At 41.0% G+C, this 24,062-nt stretch overlaps 1 protein-coding gene across 6 annotated transcripts in view; it reads left to right on the plus strand.

Moving 5' to 3' along the window:
• LOC133555074 (neuron navigator 1-like) overlaps positions 1-24,062 on the plus strand; it is a 190,775-nt gene that overhangs the window by 62,380 nt on the left and 104,333 nt on the right. For all 6 annotated transcript variants that reach the window (XM_061904528.1, XM_061904529.1, XM_061904530.1 and 3 more), the window contains 2 exons: positions 4,634-4,736; positions 7,607-7,936. In XM_061904528.1, the coding sequence (XP_061760512.1) occupies positions 4,634-4,736; positions 7,607-7,936 (433 nt within the window). The remainder of the gene's footprint in view (positions 1-4,633; positions 4,737-7,606; positions 7,937-24,062) is intronic.

Consider the following 24,062-nt stretch of genomic DNA (forward strand, 5'->3'; position numbering starts at 1 on the left):
GGCTGGATTTTGGGTCTTTGCTTTTTTATTTGCTTACTTTGCTGTGCAGCCAAATTATTCTTGGGTAACAGAGACTGCGTCATTCACTCAAAGTTGATAAGACAAAGTTGGCTCAATCTGTTAGTGCAAAACACGCTATTTGATTGAATAAATTAGGGCGACAGCTATTGATTATTTTAGTAATCAAGTAATATCCAGATTAGATTGTTTGATTAATCGAGTGATCGGATAAAACATAATTTAGCCTCAGCCTCAATGCGAATTGTAGGAAAAAAAAAAAAGTAAAATTATTAAAAATGCTGTAACCCTCATCCTTTTTTCTCTAATGAATGCATATCATCAACTTAGATGACGTGAGCAATAATAAAAAATATTTTAAAAAATGTTAATGGAAATAACAAAAAAATCTGTTTTTTAATGTGATACGAAGTACAAAGTACAATAGTATTGTATGTCCAGGTGGGTTTCCTACTTTGGAAATAGTTTGTACCCTTTTCAAAGACCACTATTAGTTCCCCTTAAAGGGGAACATTATCCCAATTTCTGAAGGGTTAAAACCAATAAAAATCAGTTCCCAGTGGCTTATTTAATTTTTCGAAGTTTTTCTCAAAATTTTACCCATCACGCAATATCCCGAAAAACGGCTTCAAAGTGCCTGATTTTAACCGTCGGTATATCCACCCGTCCATTATCCTGTGACGTCACAGCGTGACCACACAGAAACAAACATGGCGGATAGCACAGAAAGGTATAGCGATATTAGCTCGGATTCAGACTTGGATTTCAGCGCCGTAAGCGATTCAACAGATTACGCATGTATTGAAATGGATGGTTGGAGTGTGGAGTCAGGTAGCGAAAACGAAATTGAAGAAGAAACTGAAGCCATTGAGCCATATCACGACAGACAGCGGCACGGGAGGAAGCGAAGACGAATTCGGCGATCGCCTTCTAACCAACGATTGGTATGTGTTTGTTTGGCATTAAATGTGGGCGGAGGGAAAGGCTGGATGCAAATATTGCAACAAATGAGGCATAATGATGCAATATGTACATACAGCTAGCCTACATAGCATGTTAGCATCGATTAGCTTGCAGTCATGCCATGACCAAATATGTCTGATTAAGACACTCCACATAAGTCAATAACATCAACAAAACTCACCTTTGTGTATTCATGCACAACGTTATAAGTATGGTGGACAAAATGAGACAGAAAAAGAAAGGAATCTGCTTTGAGTGTCGCAGGATATCCACACATTCTTGCCAACTCTGTCGTAGCATAGCTGTCGTCGGTAAAGTGTGCGGAACAAACGAGGGACTTTCACATCTTTTGGCCACTGGTGCAACTTGAATCTCTGTTGGTGTTGTTACACCCTCCGACAACACACCGACGAGGCATGATGTCTCCAAGGTACGGAAAACAGTCGAAAAAACGGAAAATAACAGAGCTGATTTGACTTGGTGCATGTAATAAGATTGAAAAAATGGCGGATTGCTCCATGTTGTGACGTCACAGGTAAAAGGTCATCGCTTGACAGGCTATCAATTGAAAGGCGTTTAAATCGCCAAATTCACCCTTTTAGAGTTCGGAAATCGGTTAAAAAAACATATGGTCTTTTTTCTGCAACATCAAGGTATATATTGACGCTTACATAGGTCTGGTGATAATGTTCCCCTTTAACAATATTTACATGTTGCACAATGAGATGCGTATTCCACAAATAAAGTGTACATTCCTGTAGTTTTCTGTCTGTAAAATGTACATTACAGTTTTTCTTAGCATTTCTGTTTTCTTGTAACAGCATTTCTTCATTAATTAACACCCTTAATAAAAGACAGTATAATAAGCACTCATCTGATTGGGGAGTGTGGGTGTACAGTACATGTTTGTTTCAACGTAATAGGAGTTAAAAAACATTTTCCTCTCTTAACTCTGCCACACTGCTACCTACAGTATTAGTTAACGGGCAAAACAATAACACGCATTCATAACACACTGTTAATTATATTGATTGGCTGCGTGTGAGCTGCATTATAGTGTAACAACCTGACATTTACAGTTTATGTGTGGTGTTGGAGTTGTTTGACTTTTTGTGTGGTCCTGAATGCATCCGTGGCTAGCAGTAATAGATAGTAGGTTTTTGTTGCTAACGTCTTTTGGTGTGGTTATGGCCAACAATAAACGGTTTTGCTCAATAAAGTGATTGATGGACTTCCTGTCCTCCTCAAAGCATCTCGACAGACAATTATTGAACAGTGTTATTCCATCCATCCATCCATGGAATAATGGAATAACACTGTTCAATAATTGTCTGTCGAGATGCTTTGAGGAGGACAGGAAGTCCATGTTGACAAACTTTATTTCATCTGTTGTGGGGTTGCATTGAAAAGAGTGCAGAATAAATGGTTATGTTTATTTTGTTTGGAGTCATGGTTGGATTTTATTGAAATAACGTTCTGTCTGCAGAGGATGCGTGAGCAGTGCACAATTTTGCAGATGCACACCTTTGATGGAACATTGGTTACACTAATTAAAGAAATAATCAAAGACACCTTTTTCTGGTCAAAATGATCGATGTATGCAATATAATTGATTAACCGTCGCATCCCTAAAATAATTGGTACAATAATATACAACAGATCATTTGCATCTGTTTAGTTCCCATTTTGGGTTTAAAATGTAGTGTTTGCTAAATGAAGAAGGAGCTGAGCTGGAAGGCAAAGCTCTCAATTTACCGGTCAATCTACGTTCCCACTCTCACCTATGGTCATGAGCTTTGGGTTATGACCGAAAGGACAAGATCATTAGTTTCTTCCGCCGGGTGGCGGAGCTCTCCCTTAGAGATAGGGTGAGAAGCTCTGTCATCCGGGAGGAACTCAAAGTAAAGCCGCTGCTCCTCCACATCGAGAGGAGCCAGATGAGGTAGTTTGGGCATCTGCCACCCGAACGCCTCCTGAGGGAGGTGTTTAGAGCACGTCCGACCGGACACATTGGGAAGACGTTGTACCGATCCGTTGTGGTGAAGAAGGAGCTGAGGCGGAAGGCAAAGCTCTCAATTTAACGGTCGATCTACGTTCCCATCCTCACCTATGGTCATGACCGAAAGGATAAGATCACGGGTAAAAGTAACCAAAATGAGTTTCCTCCGCCGTTTGGCGGGGCTCTCCCTTAGAGATAGGGTGAGAAGCTCTGCCATCCGAGAGGAGCTCAAAGTAAAGCCGCTGCTCCTTCACATCGAGAGGAGCCAGATGAGGTGGCTCGGGCATCTGGTCGGGATGCCACCCGAACGCCTCCCTAGGGAGGTGTTTAGGGCACGTCCAACCGGTAGGAGGCCACGGGGAAGACCCAGGACACGTTGGGAAGACTGTGTCTCCCGGTTGGCCTGGCAACGCCTTGGGATCCCCCGGGAGGAGCTGGACAAAGTGGCTGGGGAAAGGGAAGTCTGGGCTTCTTTGCTTAGGCTGCTGCCCCTGTGACCCGACCTCAGATAGCGGAAGAAAATGGATGGATGTTTGCTAAATGGAGAAATGTTGATCACGTGGGCCTGGTGTCAGTATCGCTAATCTTTTGTCACAGCAGTGCAGGTCTTCTTAGCCGATTTAGCTTTTATTGTATGTCCGTCATTCCGTCTTGTACTCCAAAGCCACTGAGTCTCAAGACACCAATGCCCACACACATTCTACTGTAAATAAACAGCTGCTGCAATGCTCAGCGCGAATCTTTGCCGCCCAAGCAGATTACAGCATAATTGGGAGTGAGACAAATGTCATCAAGCACCCTGGTGGGTTTGAAGATTGAGAGGCTTTTTAGTCCTTTGGTTTATTCCAAAATGAGCCAAAGTGCATTGAGGGGTCACTCAGCATCATTTGACTACCATTCCCCATTTCCATTCATATCATTTCACTGCAAAAACTGAAATCTAAATAAGATGAAATATCTCAAATAAGGGTGATATTTGCTTATTTTCTGTCTGATAAGATAATTCTTTCACTAAACATATTTTATGTTAATGTTTTACTTGTTTTAAGGGTTTTGGTCTTAAATTATGTGAGTAAGATATTACAGCTTGTTGCAGAGATGTTATGATATATATTGAGTAAAACATGCTTGGAACTAGAATATCAACTGTTGCAAAGCTGTGTCATCAACACTCACAAGTATAAAACTACTTTTTTAAAGTAATAATTTCTTATTTCAAGCATGAAAAAAAAATCATGACTTTGACACAATTGTGTCTCATAATTAAAACAGATGACATTTGGTTGCTGTTTTATTTTCAATGAAACAATAGAAAATAGGTACTCATGTAGTAGTGCAGTTGTTATTAGTGAGAATATATTTATTCTGAAGTATTTTTGGGTTCATAATATTTGTTTTGGAATGTCTTCACAAGCCAAATGTTCTTGTTCTATTGGCAGATAATTTTGCTTAGTTCAAATAATATACCCCTAATTTTTGTATTTTTTTTCTTGATTTTGAACACTGACTTTTTGCTGTCTTGTGTGTACAGTATATTCGCCTATGGTTTTCACAAGTTGTTTATTGATGTTTCTCAAAACTTATGTCAGGTTACTTTTTAAGTCTAAAAATGTGTTTGTATATAGATGTGTGTGTATGTGTGTACCACTGCAGACCCAGAATCCCAAAGAAAGAAGACGGTGCAAAATGTTTTGGACCTACGACATAACCTGGAAGAAACCATGACCAGCCTGAGAGGGGTACAACTGAGCCACAGGTTGGACCCACACACACCCCTTGATACAAACCTTAATACAGCACACAAAAACCGACATCAGTGTGTAAAGGATGTCACCACATGGGCTCAGGAACACTTCATAAAACCACTGTCAGTAACTACAGTTGGTTACTACATCTGTAAGTGCAAGTTAAAACTCTTCTATGCAGAGCAAAAGCCATTTATCAACAACACTAAGGAACTCCACTGGCTTGGCTGGGCCCGAGCACATTTAAGAAGGACTGATGCAAAGTGGAAAAGTGTTCTGTGGTCTGACGAGTCCCCATTCCAAATTATATTTGGAAACTGTGGATGTGGTGTCCTCCAGAACAAAGAGGAAAATAACCATCCGGATTGTTATAGGCGCAAAGTTCAAAAGCCAGCATCTGTGATGGTATGGGGGTGTATTAGTGCTCAAGGCATGGGTAACTTACACATCTGTGAAGGCACCATTAATGCTGAATGGTCCCTACAGGTTTTGGAGCAACATATGTTGTCATCCAAGCAACGTTATCATGGACGCCCCTGCTTATTTCATCAAGACAATGCCAAGCCACGTGTTACAACAGTGTGGTTTCGTAGTAAAAGAATGCAGGTACTTTCCTGGCCCACCTGCAGTCCAGACCTGTCTCCCATCGAAAATGTGTGGCGTATTATGAACTTTAAAATAAGACAGCGGAGACCCCGGACTGTTGAACGACTGAAGCTCTACATAAAACAACAATGGGACATAATTCCACTTTCAAAGCTTCAACAATTAGTTACCTCAGTTCCCAAACGTTTATTGAGTGTTGTTAAACGAAAAGGTGATGTAACACAGTGATGAACATGCCCTTTCCCAACTACTTTGGCACGTGTTGCAGCCATGAAATTCTAAGTTAATTATTATTTGGAAAAAAAAAAAAAAGTTTATGAGTTTGAACATCAAATATCTTGTCTTTGTAGTGCATTCAACTGAATATAGGTTGAAAAGGATTTGCAAACCATTGTATTCCGTATATATTTATATCTAACACAATTTCCCAACTCATATGGAAACGGGGTTTGTACTACTGTGCTTGGCGAAGTTCTTACATGGAAGACTTCTTATCGTGTTCCGAGTAAAGAAACATTTGATGTTCTCATTTTGTGCCTACTCTGTTCTCCCAGTGATGTGGTTAATAAAGAAGAGAGGCAGGATTAGCTAACTTCAAAGCCAACCTTGCAGATCCACGCTCACGACTCAAATTCATGCACAACTGACAAAGACACCTAATAATAGTCCGTCATGCATGTGTGCTTCCTCTCTTTTCCTTTGCTGTTATATATTTTTTTTCATCGACTGCTTTATTATGCTCAGGAAGTCAGCCTTTCTGTAGGTTTTCGCCCTTGTGAGTTTCCTCCTCTCTCGCTCTCTGCCCCTCAGTGGGAGCTCCCTACATGAAGAGCAAATCAGCAGATGCTTCCCTGCTGGAATACATTGTCTTTGCTATTTTATATCATCCGGCAAAGCAATAACCTTGGATCACTTTGCTGTCTCCCTGAGGACATTCTACAACCTGTCCAGTGTGAATGATGTACAGTATGTGCAATGATGTCATATTTCCTATGTGGAAAAAAAAAAGGTTGACAGTGGTAAATTATCTATAGCAGTGGTTCTCAAACTTTTTTCAGTGATGTACCCCCTGTGAATTTTTTTTTAATTCAAGTACCCCCTAATCAGAGCAAAGCATTTTTGGTTGAAAAAAAAAGAGATACAGAAGTAAAATAAGTGAATTATAATTAAATAGCCCTTTTTTCTAGTGACTTAAAGCGCCTTACTTTGTGAAACCCAATATCTAAGTTACATTTAAACCAGTGTGGGTGGCACTGGGAGCAGGTTGGTTAAGTGTCTTGCCCAAGGATACAACGGCAGTGACTAGTATGGCGTAAGCGGGGATCGAACCTAGAACCCTCAAGTTGCTGGCACGGCCACGTTACCAACCGAGCTATTCCGCCCCAAAATACAGCACTATGTCATCAGTTTCTGATTTATTAAATTGTATAAGAGTGTAAAAATTTTAATCAGGCGCCTTAACCCGGCGTTCGGTTCATCTTTCTTGAACTATTTGGAAAAAAAGATATACAAAATAACTAAAAACTTGTTGAAAAATAAACAAGTGATTCAATTATAAATAAAGATTTCTACACATCGAAGTAATCATCAACTTAAAGCGCTGTCTTTAAGGATTGTAAGAGAGATCCATCTAGATTCATGAACTTAATTCTAAACATTTTTTCACAAAAAAGATATCATTAACATCAATATTTATGGAACATGTCCACAAAATATCTAGCTGTCAACACTGAATATTGCATTGCTGCATTTCTTTTCACAGTTTATGAACTTACATTCATATTTTGTTGAAGTATTATTCAATAAATATATTTATTGTTTTTATTTTTAGAATATTTAAAAAAAATCTCAAGTACCTCCATTTGAGAACCACTGATCTATAGCATCATTTTCATCTATCTATATTTCTTGTGTTTTTTTAGGATTATTCTATATTTTAACTAAAGGATTTTCAGATGATATCACATGGTTTGTGACTACTAACCTGAAACACAAGACACTAATGCTGAGCTTAAATAATAATGCAAAATATTGTGGTATCTTTGATGGCTGACCAGTATGACAAAAATCATTTCACACACATTTTTGACTCATACCTCTCAGAAACTGAGCCTTCTTTGTTTCTCATGTAATGTTTTGCCACACAATTCAGTCGAGAACATAATTATGTTTGAGGCCCTTAAGCAGAACTCAAAAGACAGTTTGAATGTGGTGCATTTGTTCTGCAACGCATATTCTTTCATTCCATCTCTCATTCTCATTTCTCATTCCATAGCTGCATGGAGGGGACCGTGTGCTATGACAGTGATGAAGCTGCTGCGTTTTCCATTTCCAGTCTATCGAATCGATCGTCTCCTCTGTCATGGCGTCATGGTCAAGCGAGCCCACGTCTCCAGGCTGGGGACGCCCCATCCACGGTGGTCAACACCCAATCGGACCTTCCGCTACGCATCAGCCATACTTCTCGCGGCCACCTCATCGAAGCGCTGGATGACTCGGATCCATCGCTGCTGAAGGGAGATTACCTCAGTGACAGCGACCTTGGCGGGAAAAGCCCAAATGAGGATGATGACGATGATGTGGATATTGACGATCTGGAAAATGGGTGAGTTGTACTGCTTATGTTGTGGCTTAAAGGGTAAAGACAAGCTGTGTCTCATTAGTGAGTCAAAAGGTCGCTGGCAGTCTTCTATGCCTTTTCTGTGCTGGCTTTTGTATTTAGAAAGCAATCCTCTGGCCAAGTTATGGAGATGATGTCACAATCAGTGCACCCCTCACTGAGATGACCCCACCTTATTGAGCTGTAGGCCTGCCAGCAAAGCCAGCGGGCCTCCATATTAAGTGCAGCATTCGAGTAATGGAAAACTTGGACTTTATTCTGGCTCAATGATGGGAGTTGCCAAGGTCTAAATATCACATAAGAAGGCAAAATATGACTTTTGCAGCTTGTTGATCTGAGTGGTGGTTGAGTTCAGAAAGGGTTATAAGCAAATAAACACATCTTACATTGTTCATGCATCACAACAGACTCCCTCCCAATGTCCCAGTATGTCTTTTTAAGTGGTCCTATTGAGCAAAACCAACTTGTCTTATTGTTGGTACCTCTTTTTTTTGTGTATTTGTGATGTGAAATAGTCCTTAAACTTTGAAACTAAACCATGAAGTCGTGGCTGCTTGAAGATGGTATAGTAAAACACAATCTATGCACATTTGGACCCTAAAACACCAATGCAGTGTTTTAAATGTAGACTAAAAAAACATAATACTGCATGACCCCTTGAAGTTGTTTTTTTTTATTTGATGTCCAAAAACCCATCTGGCTGGGATCTTCAGCTCTCACTGGATCGGTTCGCAGCCGAGTGTGAAGCGACCGGAATGAGAATCAGCACCTCCAAGTCCGAGTCCATGGTTCTCGCCCGGAAAAGGGTGGTGTGCCATCTCCGGTTGGGGAGGAGATCCTGCCCCAAGTGGAGGATTTCAAGTACCTAGGAGTCTTGTTCACGAGTGAGGGAAGAATGGATCGTGAGATCGACAGGCGGATCGGTGCGGCGTCTTCAGTAATGCAGACTTTGTACCGATCCGTTGTGGTGAAGAATGAGCTGAGCCGGAAGGAAAAGCTCTCAATTTACTGGTTGATCTACATTCCCATCCTCACCTTCGGTCATGGGCTTTGAGTCATGACCGAAAGGATAAGATCACGGGTACAAGTGGCCGAAATGAGTTTCCTCCGCCGGGTGGCGGGGCTCTCCCTTAGAGATAGGGTGAGAAGCTCTGCCATCCGAGAGGAACTCAAAGTAAAGCCGCTGCTCCTCCACATCGAGAGGAGCCAGATGAGGTGGCTCGGGCATCTGGTCAGGATGCCACCCGAACGCCTCCCTAGGGAGGTGTTTAGGGCATGTCCAACCGGTAGGAGGCCACGGGGAAGACCCAGGACACGTTGGGAAGACTATGTCTCCCGGCTGGCCTGGGAACGCCTTGGGATCCCCCGGGAAGAGCTAGACGAAGTGGCTGGGGAGAGGAACGTCTGGGCTTCCCTGCTTAGGCTGCTGCCCCCGTGACCCGACCTCAGATAAGCGGAAGAAGATGGATGGATGGTCCAAAAACCCGATTAACTCCGATGCAGATGCAAATGCTGGTAGAGCAAGGAAAAAACGTTAGTTCACTGCTAACAGTGATTGTGGCGCTCTATTTATGGGAAGCATTGTGAAAACCTGCACATAAACTCAAAAAAAAGTCCCACAGCTGGCCATTTTCTGACATCTCCATGGCAACCTCAAAAAATGTATCCCCAAGTCAGTCAACCGCAGAACGGTACAGCTTCCCTGTTGCATTAGTGCATGTTATTGTTGCCTCCACTCTATTTCTGCAAGTAGCTGCTGACATGTGGTGGTTTGTAACTCTTCCCAGATTTCTAGATTTTCCCAATTAATAAATAACCAGAGGGACAAGCAGTATAAAATGGACGGATAGATGTTTGTTCTCGAAATTATCAGAAATCATTCTGCAAGTCAAATTGTTTGCTTGGTTTTTCCAGTAGAGGGCAGTGACGTTTTTTCCAGTTTTTCTGCTGCCTCAACATGAATCAGCTTCATTCTGGATTATTCTCCTTTATCTCACGGTTTATTGCCCAGCTTCATCCATTATACATGAAGGCTCCTCTCTGGTCATACAGAGGTCACAACACATTGAACTTCCCTAGATACATTATGCATCACATGTTCCTTGTTTGGGCTATGTCTAAATGTTTTTGTTCTGAAAATGGGGAAATGGAGAGGAAAAGGAGATTATGAGTTTGGATTTAAACATGGACTGTACATCTAAGGCGGAATTTGAGTCACTCTGTGTCTGAGTGACTAACTTGACTTACAGTACTCTGTATCCTCAGTGTGTTTGTTTAAGATGACTGTACACTGACCTGTCTGACACGTAGACCCCGCACTCACACTTAGTCAGGGACCCCTCAAATCACTTATCCATTTCCTGTGTTGGGCCTCTGCCTGTCTGCTGACTTACATCTGGAAACCAAAACCCTCTCTAGTATATACTCTCACTGACACACACGTCATTCTCACTGTGAAGCAGCAGGAAGGGGGGGTTAGAAGAAGGTCATTCCCTTGAGTTTTTGTGTGCGTGAAGTTAATATACGACACAAATGAGGTGTGGTCGATAGTAAGTGGTAGATTTGTGGTTCAAAATCTCGTCAGGGATGAGAAATGCTGACATCTGTTAGTGTGTCACATAAAATTGTTGATTGCGAAAGAAGGTCCTGGCTTAGTTGAAAGATTTTTGGTCAAGTCTACAACTTTGGAGGCTGGTTTAATCCATTGTTGTGATTTTGTGGCCCATCTTTTCTCTGTTAAATCCACATCATCAACAGACAAGCAAAATAAATTGTGTATTTTTTCTTTTGTTTTGGTAAAAAAAAAAAAAAAAAAAGAAGACATCTGGGCCTCATCCTGCCTTGTTAGTAGGAAGTCTATTGATTGCTTTTGTTTGTGATAATGGTCTTAAAGGGGAACATTATCACAATTTCAGAAGAGTTAAAACCAATAAAAATCAGTTCCCAGTGGCTTATTTTATTTTTCGAAGTTTTTTTCAAAATTTTACCCATCATGGAATATCCCGAAAAAAGGCTTAAAAGTGCCTGATTTTCGCTATCTGTAAATCCACCGTCACATAGTGATGCCAATAAAAACAAACATGGCGGATAGCCCAGCAAGATATAGCGACATTAGCTCGTATTTAGACTCTGATTTCAGCGGGTTAAGCGATTCAACAGATTACGCATGTATTGAAACGGATGGTTGGAGTGTGGAGGCAGATAGTAAAAATGAAATTGAAGAAGAAACTGAAGCTATTGAAGCTATTCAGCGATCGCCTTCTAACCAACGATTGCATCTTTTGCCCAGACCACTGGAGCAACTTAAATCAGTCGATTGGTAAGTGTTTGTTTGGCATTAAATGTGGGTGGAGGGAAAGGCTGGGTGCAAATATAGCTACAAATGTACATACAGCTAGCCTAAATAGCATGTTAGCATTGATTACCTGGCAGTCATGCCGCGACCAAATATGTCTGATTAGCACATAAGTCAATAACATCAACAAAACTCACCTTTGTGACTTCGTTGACTTTATCGTTGGAAATGCATCTGCTTTGAGTGTCGCAGGATATCCGCACATTCTTGCCATCTCTGTGCCATGTCTGTTGTAGCATCGCCGGTAAAATGTGCAAACCAAATGAGGGACTTTCGCATCTTTTGACACTGGTGCAACTTAAATCCGTCAATTGGTATGTGTTTGTTTGGCATTAAATGTGGGTGGAGGGAAGGGCTGGATGCAAATATAGCTACAAATGAGGCATAACGATGCAATATGTACAGTACATACAGCTAGCCTAAATAGCATGTTAGCATCGATTAGCATGCCGTGCTAATCGATGTACACTCCACGTAAATCAACTTGAATCCGCCACCTTCGAGGCATAATGTCTCCAGGGTACGGTAAACAGTCGAAAAAACAGAAAAATAACATAGCTAATTTAACTTGTGTGTGTAATGTGTTTGAGAAAATGGTGGATTGCTTCCCATTGTGACGTCACAGGTAAAAGGTCATCGCTCCGACAGCGAACAATTGAAAGGCGTTTAGATCGCCAAATTCACCCTTTTAGAGTTCGGAAATCGGTTAAAAAAACATATGGTCTTTTTTCTGCAACATCAAGGTATATATTGACGCTTACATAGGTCTGGTGATAATGTTCCCCTTTGACATGCACAAACACACACGTGTCTGTGATTGCATGAGCTTGTTTTCTGCCCTCATAGATGCAGATGATCTGCTTTCTGCTTGGTTGAGCTCTTACCCTCAGCCGTCTCCCATTAGTAAGCTCCAGGTTTCCATGGTTACGTCATGAAACAATCTGGTTCAATACATCAGCCTCGTGAATTATGAATCATGTGACGCAGGAACATACACACAGACAGTCACAAATGTCACAGCAGCTTCCCAGAATGTGTTGTGATGTGTATTGACTTTGTGGTATTGGCTTTCTATTAAAGTAGAAGTGAGCTCTTCTGCATTCACCATAACCTTACAGGGAACTAAAACACAAAAGGAGGTATTTAATTATCGATATGCAATGTTTTGAACACAAATATACTTCAGTGAGGCTTTGGTGTCATGACTTTACTTTGATGGCATACACTGAGTGTCATTATCAGTTCTTTCTTCGGATGGTTATTCAAGCATGACGGCAGTCTGCAGTGCCCTTAATTGTGGCTCAATAGACCTTGTCATGCCTCAAAAACATTGGGCGTGTGCTCAGAGTAAAGAAAGCTGTACTATGACCCCATCTGCTGGTCAACCCAGGACGGATACACACACACACACACACACACACACGCACACACACGCACACACACACACACACACACATAGGGTTCCCTCCCGCTGAGAAGCCAGATCTATTATTGTTCAACCCCCACCCAAAAATCAACTCTGCCCCACCTTGGCCTGCACATGCACAATATAATTGATGACCGTGGCCTTTATCACTTATTGTGACTAAAAAGCAAATATTATTGACCTACTGAGTGCCACACACTTGATCATCCACCCATCCATTTTTTACCGCTTGTCACACTCGAGGTTGCGGGGCTGGCTGGAGCCTATCTCACAGCTGCATTTGGGTGGTACATCCTGGACAAGTCACCAAAAGATCGCAGGGCCTACACAGATAGACAGACAACATTCACACTCACATTTACACACTTGGGCCAGTTTAGTGTTGCCAATCAACCTATCCCCAGGTGCATGTCTTTGGAGGTGGGAGGAAGCTGGAGTATCTGGAGACAACACACGCAGTCATAGGGAGAACATGCAAACTTAATACGGAAAGACCTTGAGCCCGGGGATCAAACCCAGGACCTTCTTATTGTGAGGCACATGCACTAACCCCTGTACCACTGTGCTACACTTGATAAATACAACATTATTTATGATTATTGACAACAACTTCCTTTCCTATTGAAACCTATTTTGACAGTCTGTTATTCATAATTGCAAAAGAAAGCTTCACAAGTACATAAGCATTTTTGCACTAATTACTTACAATCTTGAGTTTTTTGAGTCCAAGTGGCACATGTCGTGCAAGTGCAGTAAAATGTTGACAGGAAGCAGTGTGATGTGTGGTGAAGGAGGTTGACAGTGCGTGCATTGCACTTGTCAGTACCTACCTGCTCCTCTCCGGGCATTTCCGGCTTCATGAAGCTTTCCTTTGATTCTGTCTGCTCAGTGTAGCATGTCATCAATTACTTGTCCTGCCAAAACAGCAGCACTTCTGTCTCTTGTTTTGTTTTTTTTTCCTCGTTAGAGCACCTGAGGGACCAGTAAACACCTTGTAAACCATTTAAAGCATTCGCCACGAAAACATATTAATATCGCACACTTACATTCGACAATAGTTACATCCCATTAATCTGCACACTGCAAAAAGTCAGTGTTCAAAAACAAGAAAAAAAAAAAAAAAGAGGGGTATTTTATTTTAATCAAGCAAAATTATCTGGAAATAGAACAAGAAAATTCGGCTTGTCAATACTTTCCAAAACAAGCAAAATGAGCTAACCTCAATGAACCCAAAAATACCTTAAAATAAGTATATGCTCCCTAATATCAATCAATCGTATATTCTCACTAATATCAATCAATCAATCAATCAATGTTTATTTATACAGCCCTAAATCACAAATGTCTCAAAGGACTGTACAAACCATTACAACTACGACATCCTTGGAATAGCAAGTGCACTTTTCTTGGTAGAAAAAAAATGAGACCTTATTGCTCAATATGTTGAAAAATATTCTTAAATCAAGTAAATGCTAGTGCCAATATCTTGACATAATGATATGCGCTCGGCATTATATATCGGCAGGGACGGTGTGGCGCGGTGGGAGAGTGGCCGTGCGGAACCCGAGGGTCCCTGGTTCAAATCCCACCTAGTACCAACCTCGTCACGTCCGTTGTGTCCTGAGCAAGACACTTCACCCTTGCTCCTGATGGGTGCTGGTTAGCGCCTTGCATGGCAGCTCCTTCGATCAGTGTATGAATGTGTGTGTGAATGGGTAAATGTGGAAGTAGTGTCAAAGCGCTTTGAGTACCTTGAATGTAGAAAAGCGCTATACAAGTACAACCTATTTATCATTTATTTATCATTACATTTCTTGAAACCAGCAAACTTACAATAAAACTAATTTATTGTTCTAATGGAAAGGCAACCGCTTGTTACTCTCGGGGTCTCCGAGCCGCTCAGGCAAATCATATGGTCTAGAGATGCCTTTTTCCATCGACAACATGACATCATCGCGCCAAGAACGTGCTCTTTCAGTCGATTAGCGCGCATATACATAGCCCGGCCCCCGGCCAAATTTTTTTTATTGTAATTTTGAAGAATTTATCTGAATGTGCATGAACTATTTCTGTTGAAAATAGTTTGAAATGTCGCATGTTAAATGTTTAAATAGCAACTGTCTTTTTCCTGTACTATATGAGTACATATTTTCTATTGTTTCATTGAAAATAAGACAGCAAAGTCCATTTGGCTGTCATCTGTTTTTTAATTATGAGTCATATTTGTGTCGAAATCATGATTTTTTTTTAATGCTTGAAATAAATAAATAAAATACTTTAAAAAAAGTAGTTTAAAACTTGTGAATGTTGATGACACAGCTTTGCAACTGTTGATATTCTAGTTTCAAGCATTTTTTACTCAACATACCGTATTTTTCAGATTATAAGACGCTCCGGAGTATACGTCGCACTGGCCAAAAATGCATAATGAAGGAAAAAAAACATTTATACGTCACACTGGGATATGAGTCGCATTTTGGGGGGAAATTTATTTGATAAAATCCAACACCAAGATTTTCCAAGATGGCGTTGCTGTAGTGGCTGCTGTAGGCAGGAGCTCTGTGCTCTTGTGTCATCCTTTTGTGTTTCCCTCTTGTTTTCATGTGTTGTTATATTTTTGGGCATTTTGGTCCGGGACCCTTTGGGACTGTGTGACAAGGGGTGGCACTTTCGTGACCTCTGTGGTGCTTTTTTTTGTGGACTTTTGGATCTGCCTCCCGGGAGCCTTTTGGCCATGGAGACCAGCTGCTGGGTCTCTGCTACACCGTAGTCTGTTTGGAGGGACTGGAGGAGATGCAGATAAAAAGACAGGACTGCAGAGCTGGCACTATGCGCTGGGACGGAGAGGCTTCGCGGTGTCTCGACTGGGTGAGCAGGTGTCGGACACCTCAGTCACCTTGGACGTATCCTCGCTCATCCATGCGGACTGGACACTGGCCGAGAGTGGAGTCGGCTGTCTTGGTTGCTTTGTTGGGTCTGCTCCTGTCTCTGGCCATGCTCCCTCCACGCCAGCGGACGATGGCGTGGAACACCACAGAGGCCACCACAGTGGATATGTTTCCTTTACTTTTTATTCATAGCTGTATGTAGAAGTGTCTGGTTGTATCTGCTGCTTTAATGTCTTTAATGTCCTCTGTGTTCTTTGATGTTTCCCTCTTACACACATGTAAGAGGGATGTGTACTATGGCTATGAGTTGTTGTTGTTGGTTTTTTTTTTTTCCCCTTGGCCTCAGTCTGCACCCCCACTCCAGGGCCCAGGCTAAAACAGATTTTTTTTTTTTTTTTTTTTTTTTTTAATCTTCTCTTCTTTTCTATCTAATCTAATCTAATCTAACACCAAGAATAGACATTTGAAAGGCAATTTAAAATAAATAAAGAATAGTGAACAACAGGCTGAATAAGTGTACGTTATATGACGCATAAATAACCAACTGAGAAGGTGCCTGGTATGTGAACATAACATATTATGGTAAGAGTCATTCAAATAACTATAACATATAAAACATGCTATACGTTTACCAAACAATCTGTCACTCCTAATCGATAGATCCGGTGAAATGTTCTTCCTCGATGTCGCTTCTAATCAACTCTGCCAACTCCAAAGATATGCGGCGCTTCCTCTTGTCGTTTTCTGCTGCATATTTCACTACGTCCAGCTTGTAATCTGCTGTACTTGATTTCCCTTTCGGTGCCATTCTCGTTAAGCCCTTCTCAGTTTCTATAAGTTACCGCCAACGATGAAATGATCCATTTTAATAGCTACGGCAGTAGCATATAGCATATAGCAATTAGCATTCCATGACCCACAATGCACTTCTGCCATGAACCTCCCCCGCCAAATTCTTATTGGCTAACGTGTGTGTGACGATTGCTGACATTTTCTTGGTCTCTTCCGCGAATGAGATGAATATTATTATTTGATATATTACGGTAATGTGGTAATAATTTCACACATATGCGCACCCCTGGCCAAACTATGAAAAAAACTGCGACGTATAGTCCGAAAAATACGGTATGTCATAAAATCTCAGCAACAAGCTCTTACTGAGATTATTTCCGACCAAAACCCCTAAAACAAGTAAAACACTCTAAAATAAAATCTGCTTAGTGAAAAGAATTATCTTATCAGACAGAAAATAAGCAAATATCACCCTTATTTAAAATATTTTATTTTACTTAGATTTCAGTTTTGGCAGTGCAAATGCATCAGCTTGCTTTGTTTCTTCAATGATGTTGTAACTGGCTTCATCTGTATAAGCGGGGCGACGCAGACAAGCGATAATGATATTAATCTGTGTGTCTGCTAAGGTGGCACAAAGAAAGCACCCACCCACATATAGACCAATGCATACACAGGCATATACGGGTACACACATACGTACACAAACTATCAGATTTACAGAGTAGCATATGGGACTGAGAGGATTTGCCCCCCCCCCCCCACACCCCCCACACCCCCTGTCCCGACACCTCCCTTGTCAGGGAGAACCCTCTTATTCCATTATGGAGGAACCTGGTTTCATCGCTAACCTTTTTAAAAACGTAGCATGTTTTCAAGAAAGATCAAAGAGAGCCTAAATAGTGCCACACGTATCAGTGGGCTTTATCTCACTTTTTTTCTGTCAGCGCACACAGACATCTATGCATAAACTCATGTATGCACACTTGATGTCATCAGTCAAGTGTCATGTCAAGTTGACTGCAGTCAGTTGTTGCAGGATTGCTTGGCCAGCACTCTTGACTGGGAGCTCACCAGATCTTTTTACAAACCCCGTTTCCATATGATTTGGGAAATTGTGTTAGCGGTAAATATAAACACAACACAATGATTTGCTAATCCTTTTCAACATATATTCAATGGAATGCACTACAAAGACAAGATAATTGATGTTCAAACTCATAAACTTTATTTTTTTTTGCAAATAATAATTAACTTAGAATTTCATGGCTGCAACACTTGCCAAAGTAGTTGGGAAAGGGCATGTTCACCACTGTGTTACATCACCTTTTCTTTTAACAACACTCAATAAACGTTTGGGAACTGAGGAAACTAATTGTTGAAGCTTTGAAAGTGGAATTCTTTCCCATTCTTGTTTTATGTCGAGCTTCAGTCGTTCAACAGTCCGGGGTCTCCGCTGTTGTATTTTACGCTTCATAATGCGCCACACATTTTCGAAGGGAGACAGGTCTGGACTGCAGGCGGGCCAGGAAAGTACCCGCACTTTTTTTACTACATAGCCACGCTGTTGTAACACTTGTCTTGCTGAAAAAAGCAGGGGCGTCCTTGATAACATTGCTCCAAAACCTGTATGGACCTTTCAGCATTAATGGTGCCTTCACAGATGTGTAAGTTACCCATGCCTTGGGCACTAATACACCCCCATACCATCACAGATGCTGGCTTTTGAACTTCGCACCTCTAACAATCCGAATGGTTATTTTCCTCTTTATTCTGGAGGACACCACGTCCTTCGTTTCCAAATATAATTTGAAATGTGGACTCGTCGGACCACAGAACACCTTTCCACTTTGCATCAGTCCATCTTAGTTGAGCTTGAGCCCAGCGAAGCCGGTGGCATTTCAGGATATTGTTGATAAATGGATTTGGTTTTGCATAGTAGAGTTTTAACTTGCACTTACAGATGTAGCGACCAACTGTCGTTACTGACAGTGGTTTTATGAAGTGTTCCTGAGCCCATGTGGTGATATCCTTTACACACTGATGTCGGTTTTTGATGCAGTACCGCTTGAGGGGTCAAAAGTCCGTAATATCATCGCTTACGTGCAGTGATTTCTCCAGATTCTCTGAACTCTTTGATGATTTTACGCACCGTAGATGGTAAAATCCCTAAATTTCTTGCAATACCTCGTTGAGAAATGTTGTTCTAAAACTGTTCGACAATTTTCTTCCAAATTGGTGACCCCTCGCCCCATCTTTGTTTGTAAATTACTGAGAATTTCATGGAAGCTGCTTTATAGCCAATCATGGCACCCACCTGTTCCCAATTAGCTTGCACACCTGTGGGATGTTCCATACAAGTGTTTGATGAGCATTCCTCAACTTTATCAGTATTTATTGCCACCTTTCCCAATTTCTTTGTCACGTGTTGCTGGCATCAAATTCTAAAGTTAATGATTATTTGCAAAAAAAAAAATGTTTACCAGTTTGAACATCAAATATGTTGTCTTTGTAGCATATTCAACTGAATATGGGTTGAAAAGGATTTGCAAATCATTCTATTCCGTTTATATTTACATCTAACACAATTTCCCAACTCATGTGGAAACGGGGTTTGTAGTTTTATTTTGGGTTTCGTTTGAATTTAAAACACATGCTGTAGATCTGAGCATGGAACTTGACTACGAGAAAACAATCTACCTGTCTTTCCTGTATGCCACCCACCACCCATCCGAAGCCCAAATCCACTGTGACGACTGCTGCTGCCTTGAAGCCCCTTCTGCCAAAGCCTGGTAAATCTCTATGGCGACGCTATGGCATAATCCTTGCTAATCCCAGGCTTCCCTTGGTGGCAGGTTTGAAAATGTATATGAGAACTGGGGGGACTTGGTCAGCCGTCCACAAGGACACAGTGGGCACCAATAAGCCATAGTGTGTGTCTGTGGAGGAACCCCACATAGTTCAGAGGGATGTGTTACCATGTCAACATTATGCACAAGCAAAGGAAATAAACGCAATGCGTGTGTGGTGACTCAGCAACTCAAAGGTCACAACTTTTGCTCGATGTCCAATTTCACCACATTTTCTTTAAGGAAAGAGACAGCACTCGCTCTTCCGGTAGAAGTTGTTATGATTTAATCATGCAATTTAACCGACGGGAAAGATGAAAGTGGAGTAACGACATTAGAGCAGCAAGTCATGGGGAACTTAATGCTATTCAAACAACTTTAAAAAACATATGAAGTTTCATGGCTGAGTCAACAAACCTTTGTTTGGAATACTTTGGAGGAAAGCTTTAGACTATATGTGTTAGTAACGATAAAGAGAACAAGATGTTGACCAATGCATGTGTTTCAAACTCCCTCACAACAATTAACTAACTTATCATCTTATTCCTTTTTAATATTGTGATTGTGCAAAGGATTTTTGAATACAAAAGGTTGGCTAGTTAGATTTCAATTTGCTGAATGCAGACTTTTTTACTACCAACCCCGTTTCCATGTGAGTTGGGAAATTGTTTTAGATGTAAATATAAACGGAATACAATGATTTGCAAATCCTTTTCAACCCATATTCAATTGAAAGCATTACAAAGACAAGATATTTGATGTTCAAACTCAAAAACTTAATTTTTTATTTTTTTGCATATAATCATTAACTTGGAATTTCATGGCTGCAACATGTGCCAAAGTAGTTGGGAAAGGGCATGGTCACTACTGGGAACATCACCTTTTCTTTTAACAACACTCAATAAATGTTTAGGAAGCTTTGAAAGTGGAATTCTTTCCCATTCTTGTTTTATGTAGAGCTTCAGTCGTTCAACAGTACGGGGTCTCCGCTGTCGTATTTTACGCTTCATAATGCGACACACATTTTTGATGGGAGACAGGTCTGGACTGCAGGCGGGCCAGGAAAGTACCCGCACTCTTTTTTTTTTACAAAACCACGCTGTTGTAAGACGTGGCATTGTCTCGCTGAAATAAGCAGGGGCGTCCATGAAAAAGATGTCACTTCGATGGCAGCATATGTTGTTCCAAAACCTGTATGGACCTTTCAGCATTAATGGTGCCTTCACAGATGTGTAAGTTACCCATGCCTTGGGCACTAATGTACCTCCATACCATCACAGATGCTGGCTTTTGAACGTTGTGTCGATAAGAGTCAATTTGAAATGTGGATTCATCAGACCACAAAACACTTTTCCACTTTGCATCAGTCCATCTTAGATGATCTCAGGCCCAGAGAAGCCGGCGGCGTTTCTGGATGTTGTTGATAAATTGCTTTCGCTTTGCATAGTAGAGCTTTAACTTGCACTTACAGATGTAGTGACAAACTGTATTTAGTGGCAGTGGTTTTCTGAAGTGTTCCTGAGCCCATGTGGTGATGTCTTTTAGAGATTGATGTCGGTTTTTGATAAAGTACCGTCTGAGGGATCGAAGGTCTTGGTTTTTCAATGGTGGTTTCCGGCCATGCTGCTTACTTGGAGTGATTTCTCCAGATTCTCTGAACCCTTTGAAGATATAATGAAACGTAGATGTTGAAATCCCTAAATTTCTTGCATTTGCACTTTGAGAAACGTTGTTCTTAAAGTGTTTGACTCTTTGCTCACGCAGTTGTGGACAAAGGGGTGTACCTCGCCCCGTCCTTTCTTGTGAAAGACTGGGCATTTTTTGGGAAGCTGTTTTTATACCCAATCATGGCACCCACCTGTTCCCAATTAACCTGCGGACCTGTGGTATGTTCCAAATAAGTGTTTGATGAGCATTCCTCAACATTTTTAGTATTTATCGCCACCTTTCTCAACTTCTTTGTCATGTGTTACTCGCATCAAATTCTACAGTTAATGATTATTTGCACAAAAAAAATGTTTATCAGTTAGAACATCAAATATGTTGTCTTTGTAGCATATTCAACTGAATATGGGTTGAAAATGATTTGCAAATCATTGTAGTCCGTTTATATTTACATCTAACACAATTTCCCAACTCATATGGAAACGGGGTTTGTAAATAAATACTTAAAATTAAAACACTTAATCCATTAGCTTTGCCTGATGACTTTGACTAAATCTTGCCAGATTCTTTCGAGCTCTTTGTACAAATCCTTCTGAGATGCCAATGACAAAAAATTGGTATCAGGCAGAAGTAAATTACATTTTAGAAAATACAGGTCAGTTTATATTTTAATGTGATGTTTTTTTTTTTACTTGTGAGGGGGATAAAACACATATATGACTAGAACAACCATCTGAAATACATACACAATTTATTTGTCAGGCATCATTTTTGTGTGTTTCATGGGTGAAATAAGCCCTGTCGAGGAAATGATCGGGTTCATTCCTTGGAAGACTGGTTCCCGCAGTAAGAAAGGCAGCTCCCAGCCCATTATGACAAACACACACACACGCGCACGCACACACACACACACACACACACACACACACACACACACACACATACACACAGTGCATCTTCATTCAGACCAAGTGCTTGCTTAGCTCCTCTATAGGGGGTAAATGAAACTGCATGGTGAGGATGAGCTTTAGAGCTTTGTATAAAAAAGCCTGCTCAAATCTACCTCACACACATACACTCACACGCACACACACACACACACACACATACATCTGATATACACACTATAGAGCTCTGCCTTGCAACTTTTAACAAAAGGGTGTGACGGGGGTTTGTAATGTGCATAACAATACACCTTGCTTCCCCCTGCAGTCCACTCCCACTGTGTTATTCTCTGGAGTTGTTTCGACATTCTCCACGCACTTTTTTTTTACTGCTCTCCTGCCATTCTTCCTTCCTGTTCTCCCCATTACACCATCAATTAATCTCACTCTTGCCTGCGAAAACTCCTACACCTGACAGTGAATGCACAATCATTATTTTACACTGAGATGTAAATTAGGCCCAAGTAGATATAAGAACCTCTTGAGTTTGTTCATTTGTTGACTGTTTTTCTACTTCTTTCTCTTTAAACAGAAGTGATGTTTCTGAGTAGTTACTCCCTTCATTATTCTTGGAAAACAATAGTGCTCACTGAAAACTTTTCAAGCCTGATTAAAAAGCTATTGGTGGTCCTGCCTTGAATTGTCTTTCACTTAACCTCAATCAACCTCGTAACCAAATAGCTAAAAAAAGATCTGATTGTGACCACTTGGACATTTTGTCGGATAAAGTGCCGTTTTAAAACCATACTCTCTTTAAATTCTCCAGAAATGTTTATACATGCAGTGCAATCCTAAAATGTCTTTGTAAAAAATAATCCTACATTTTGGTAACAAACTGTCTGAAATGTTAAATTCCTGTAAGAGTTTATTTTAGATGGTTTTCACACTATCATCCTTCCGTCTGTTTTACTTCAACTTTAGTTCATTTCCTTCCTTGTTATGAGTTTTGTTTTTGGTTGTTTCATGAGGTTTTCTGTGACTTATTTTGGCAATTTGTTTACCATGTGACAACTAGCAGTTGCAGAAAGAAAGGAAGGGCTGAAATTTTAAAAGCCCATCAATTAATTTGCTTCAGAGAAAATAAATGATAAATGATAAATACAGTTGTGATCAAAATTATTCAACCCCAACACAATTTTGGTGTTTTAGCAAGTTGGACATTTATTCCGTATTTTGTTTATAGTCATATCAAATAAAGATGCATTAAATAGACAAATGCAACTTGAATTACAACATTATATTTTGTAACATACCAAATCAATGTTTATTTATATAGCCCCAAATCACAAATGTCTCAAAGGACTGCACAAATCATTACGACTACAACATCCTCGGAAGAACCCACAAAAGGGCAAGGAAAACTCACACCCAGTGGGCAGGGAGAATTCACATTCAGTGGGACGCCAGTGACAATGCTGACTATGAGAAACCTTGGAGAGGACCTCAGATGTGGGCAACCCCCCCCCTCTAGGGGACCGAAAGCAATGGATATCGAGCGGGTCTAACATGATACTGTGAAAGTTCAATCCATAGTGGCTCCAAGACAGCAGTGAGAGTCCCGTCCACAGGAAACCATCTCAAGCGGATCAGCAGCGTAGAGATGTCCCCAACCGATACAGGCGAGCGGTCCATCCTGGGTCCCGACGAGCGGTCCATCCTGGGTCTCGACTCTGGACAGTCAGTACTTCATCCATGGTCTTCGGACCGGACCCCCTCCACAAGGGAGGGGGGGACATAGGAGAAAGAAAAGAAGCGGCAGATCAACTGGTCTAAAAAGGAGGTCTATTTAAAGGCTAGAGTATACAGATGAGTTTTAAGATGAGACTTAAATGCTTCTACTGAGGTAGCATCTCAAACTGTTACCGGGAGGGCATTCCAGAGTACTGGAGCCCGAACGGAAAACGCTCTATAGCCCGCAGACTTTTTTTGAGCTCTAGGAATCACTAATAAGCCGGAGTCTTTTGAACGCAGATTTCTTGCCGGGACATACGGTACAATACAATCGGCAAGATAGGCTGGAGCTAGCCCGTGTAGTATTTTATACGTAAGTAGTAAAACCTTAAAGTCACATCTTAAGTGCACAGGAAGCCAGTGCAGGTGAGCCAGTACAGGCGTAATATGATCAAACTTTCTTGTTCTTGTCAAAAGTCTAGCAGCCGCATTTTGTACCAACTGTAATCTTTTAATGCTAG

The sequence above is a fragment of the Nerophis ophidion genome, linkage group LG06, assembly GCF_033978795.1.
Source record: "Nerophis ophidion isolate RoL-2023_Sa linkage group LG06, RoL_Noph_v1.0, whole genome shotgun sequence".
Lineage (NCBI taxonomy): Eukaryota > Metazoa > Chordata > Actinopteri > Syngnathiformes > Syngnathidae > Nerophis > Nerophis ophidion.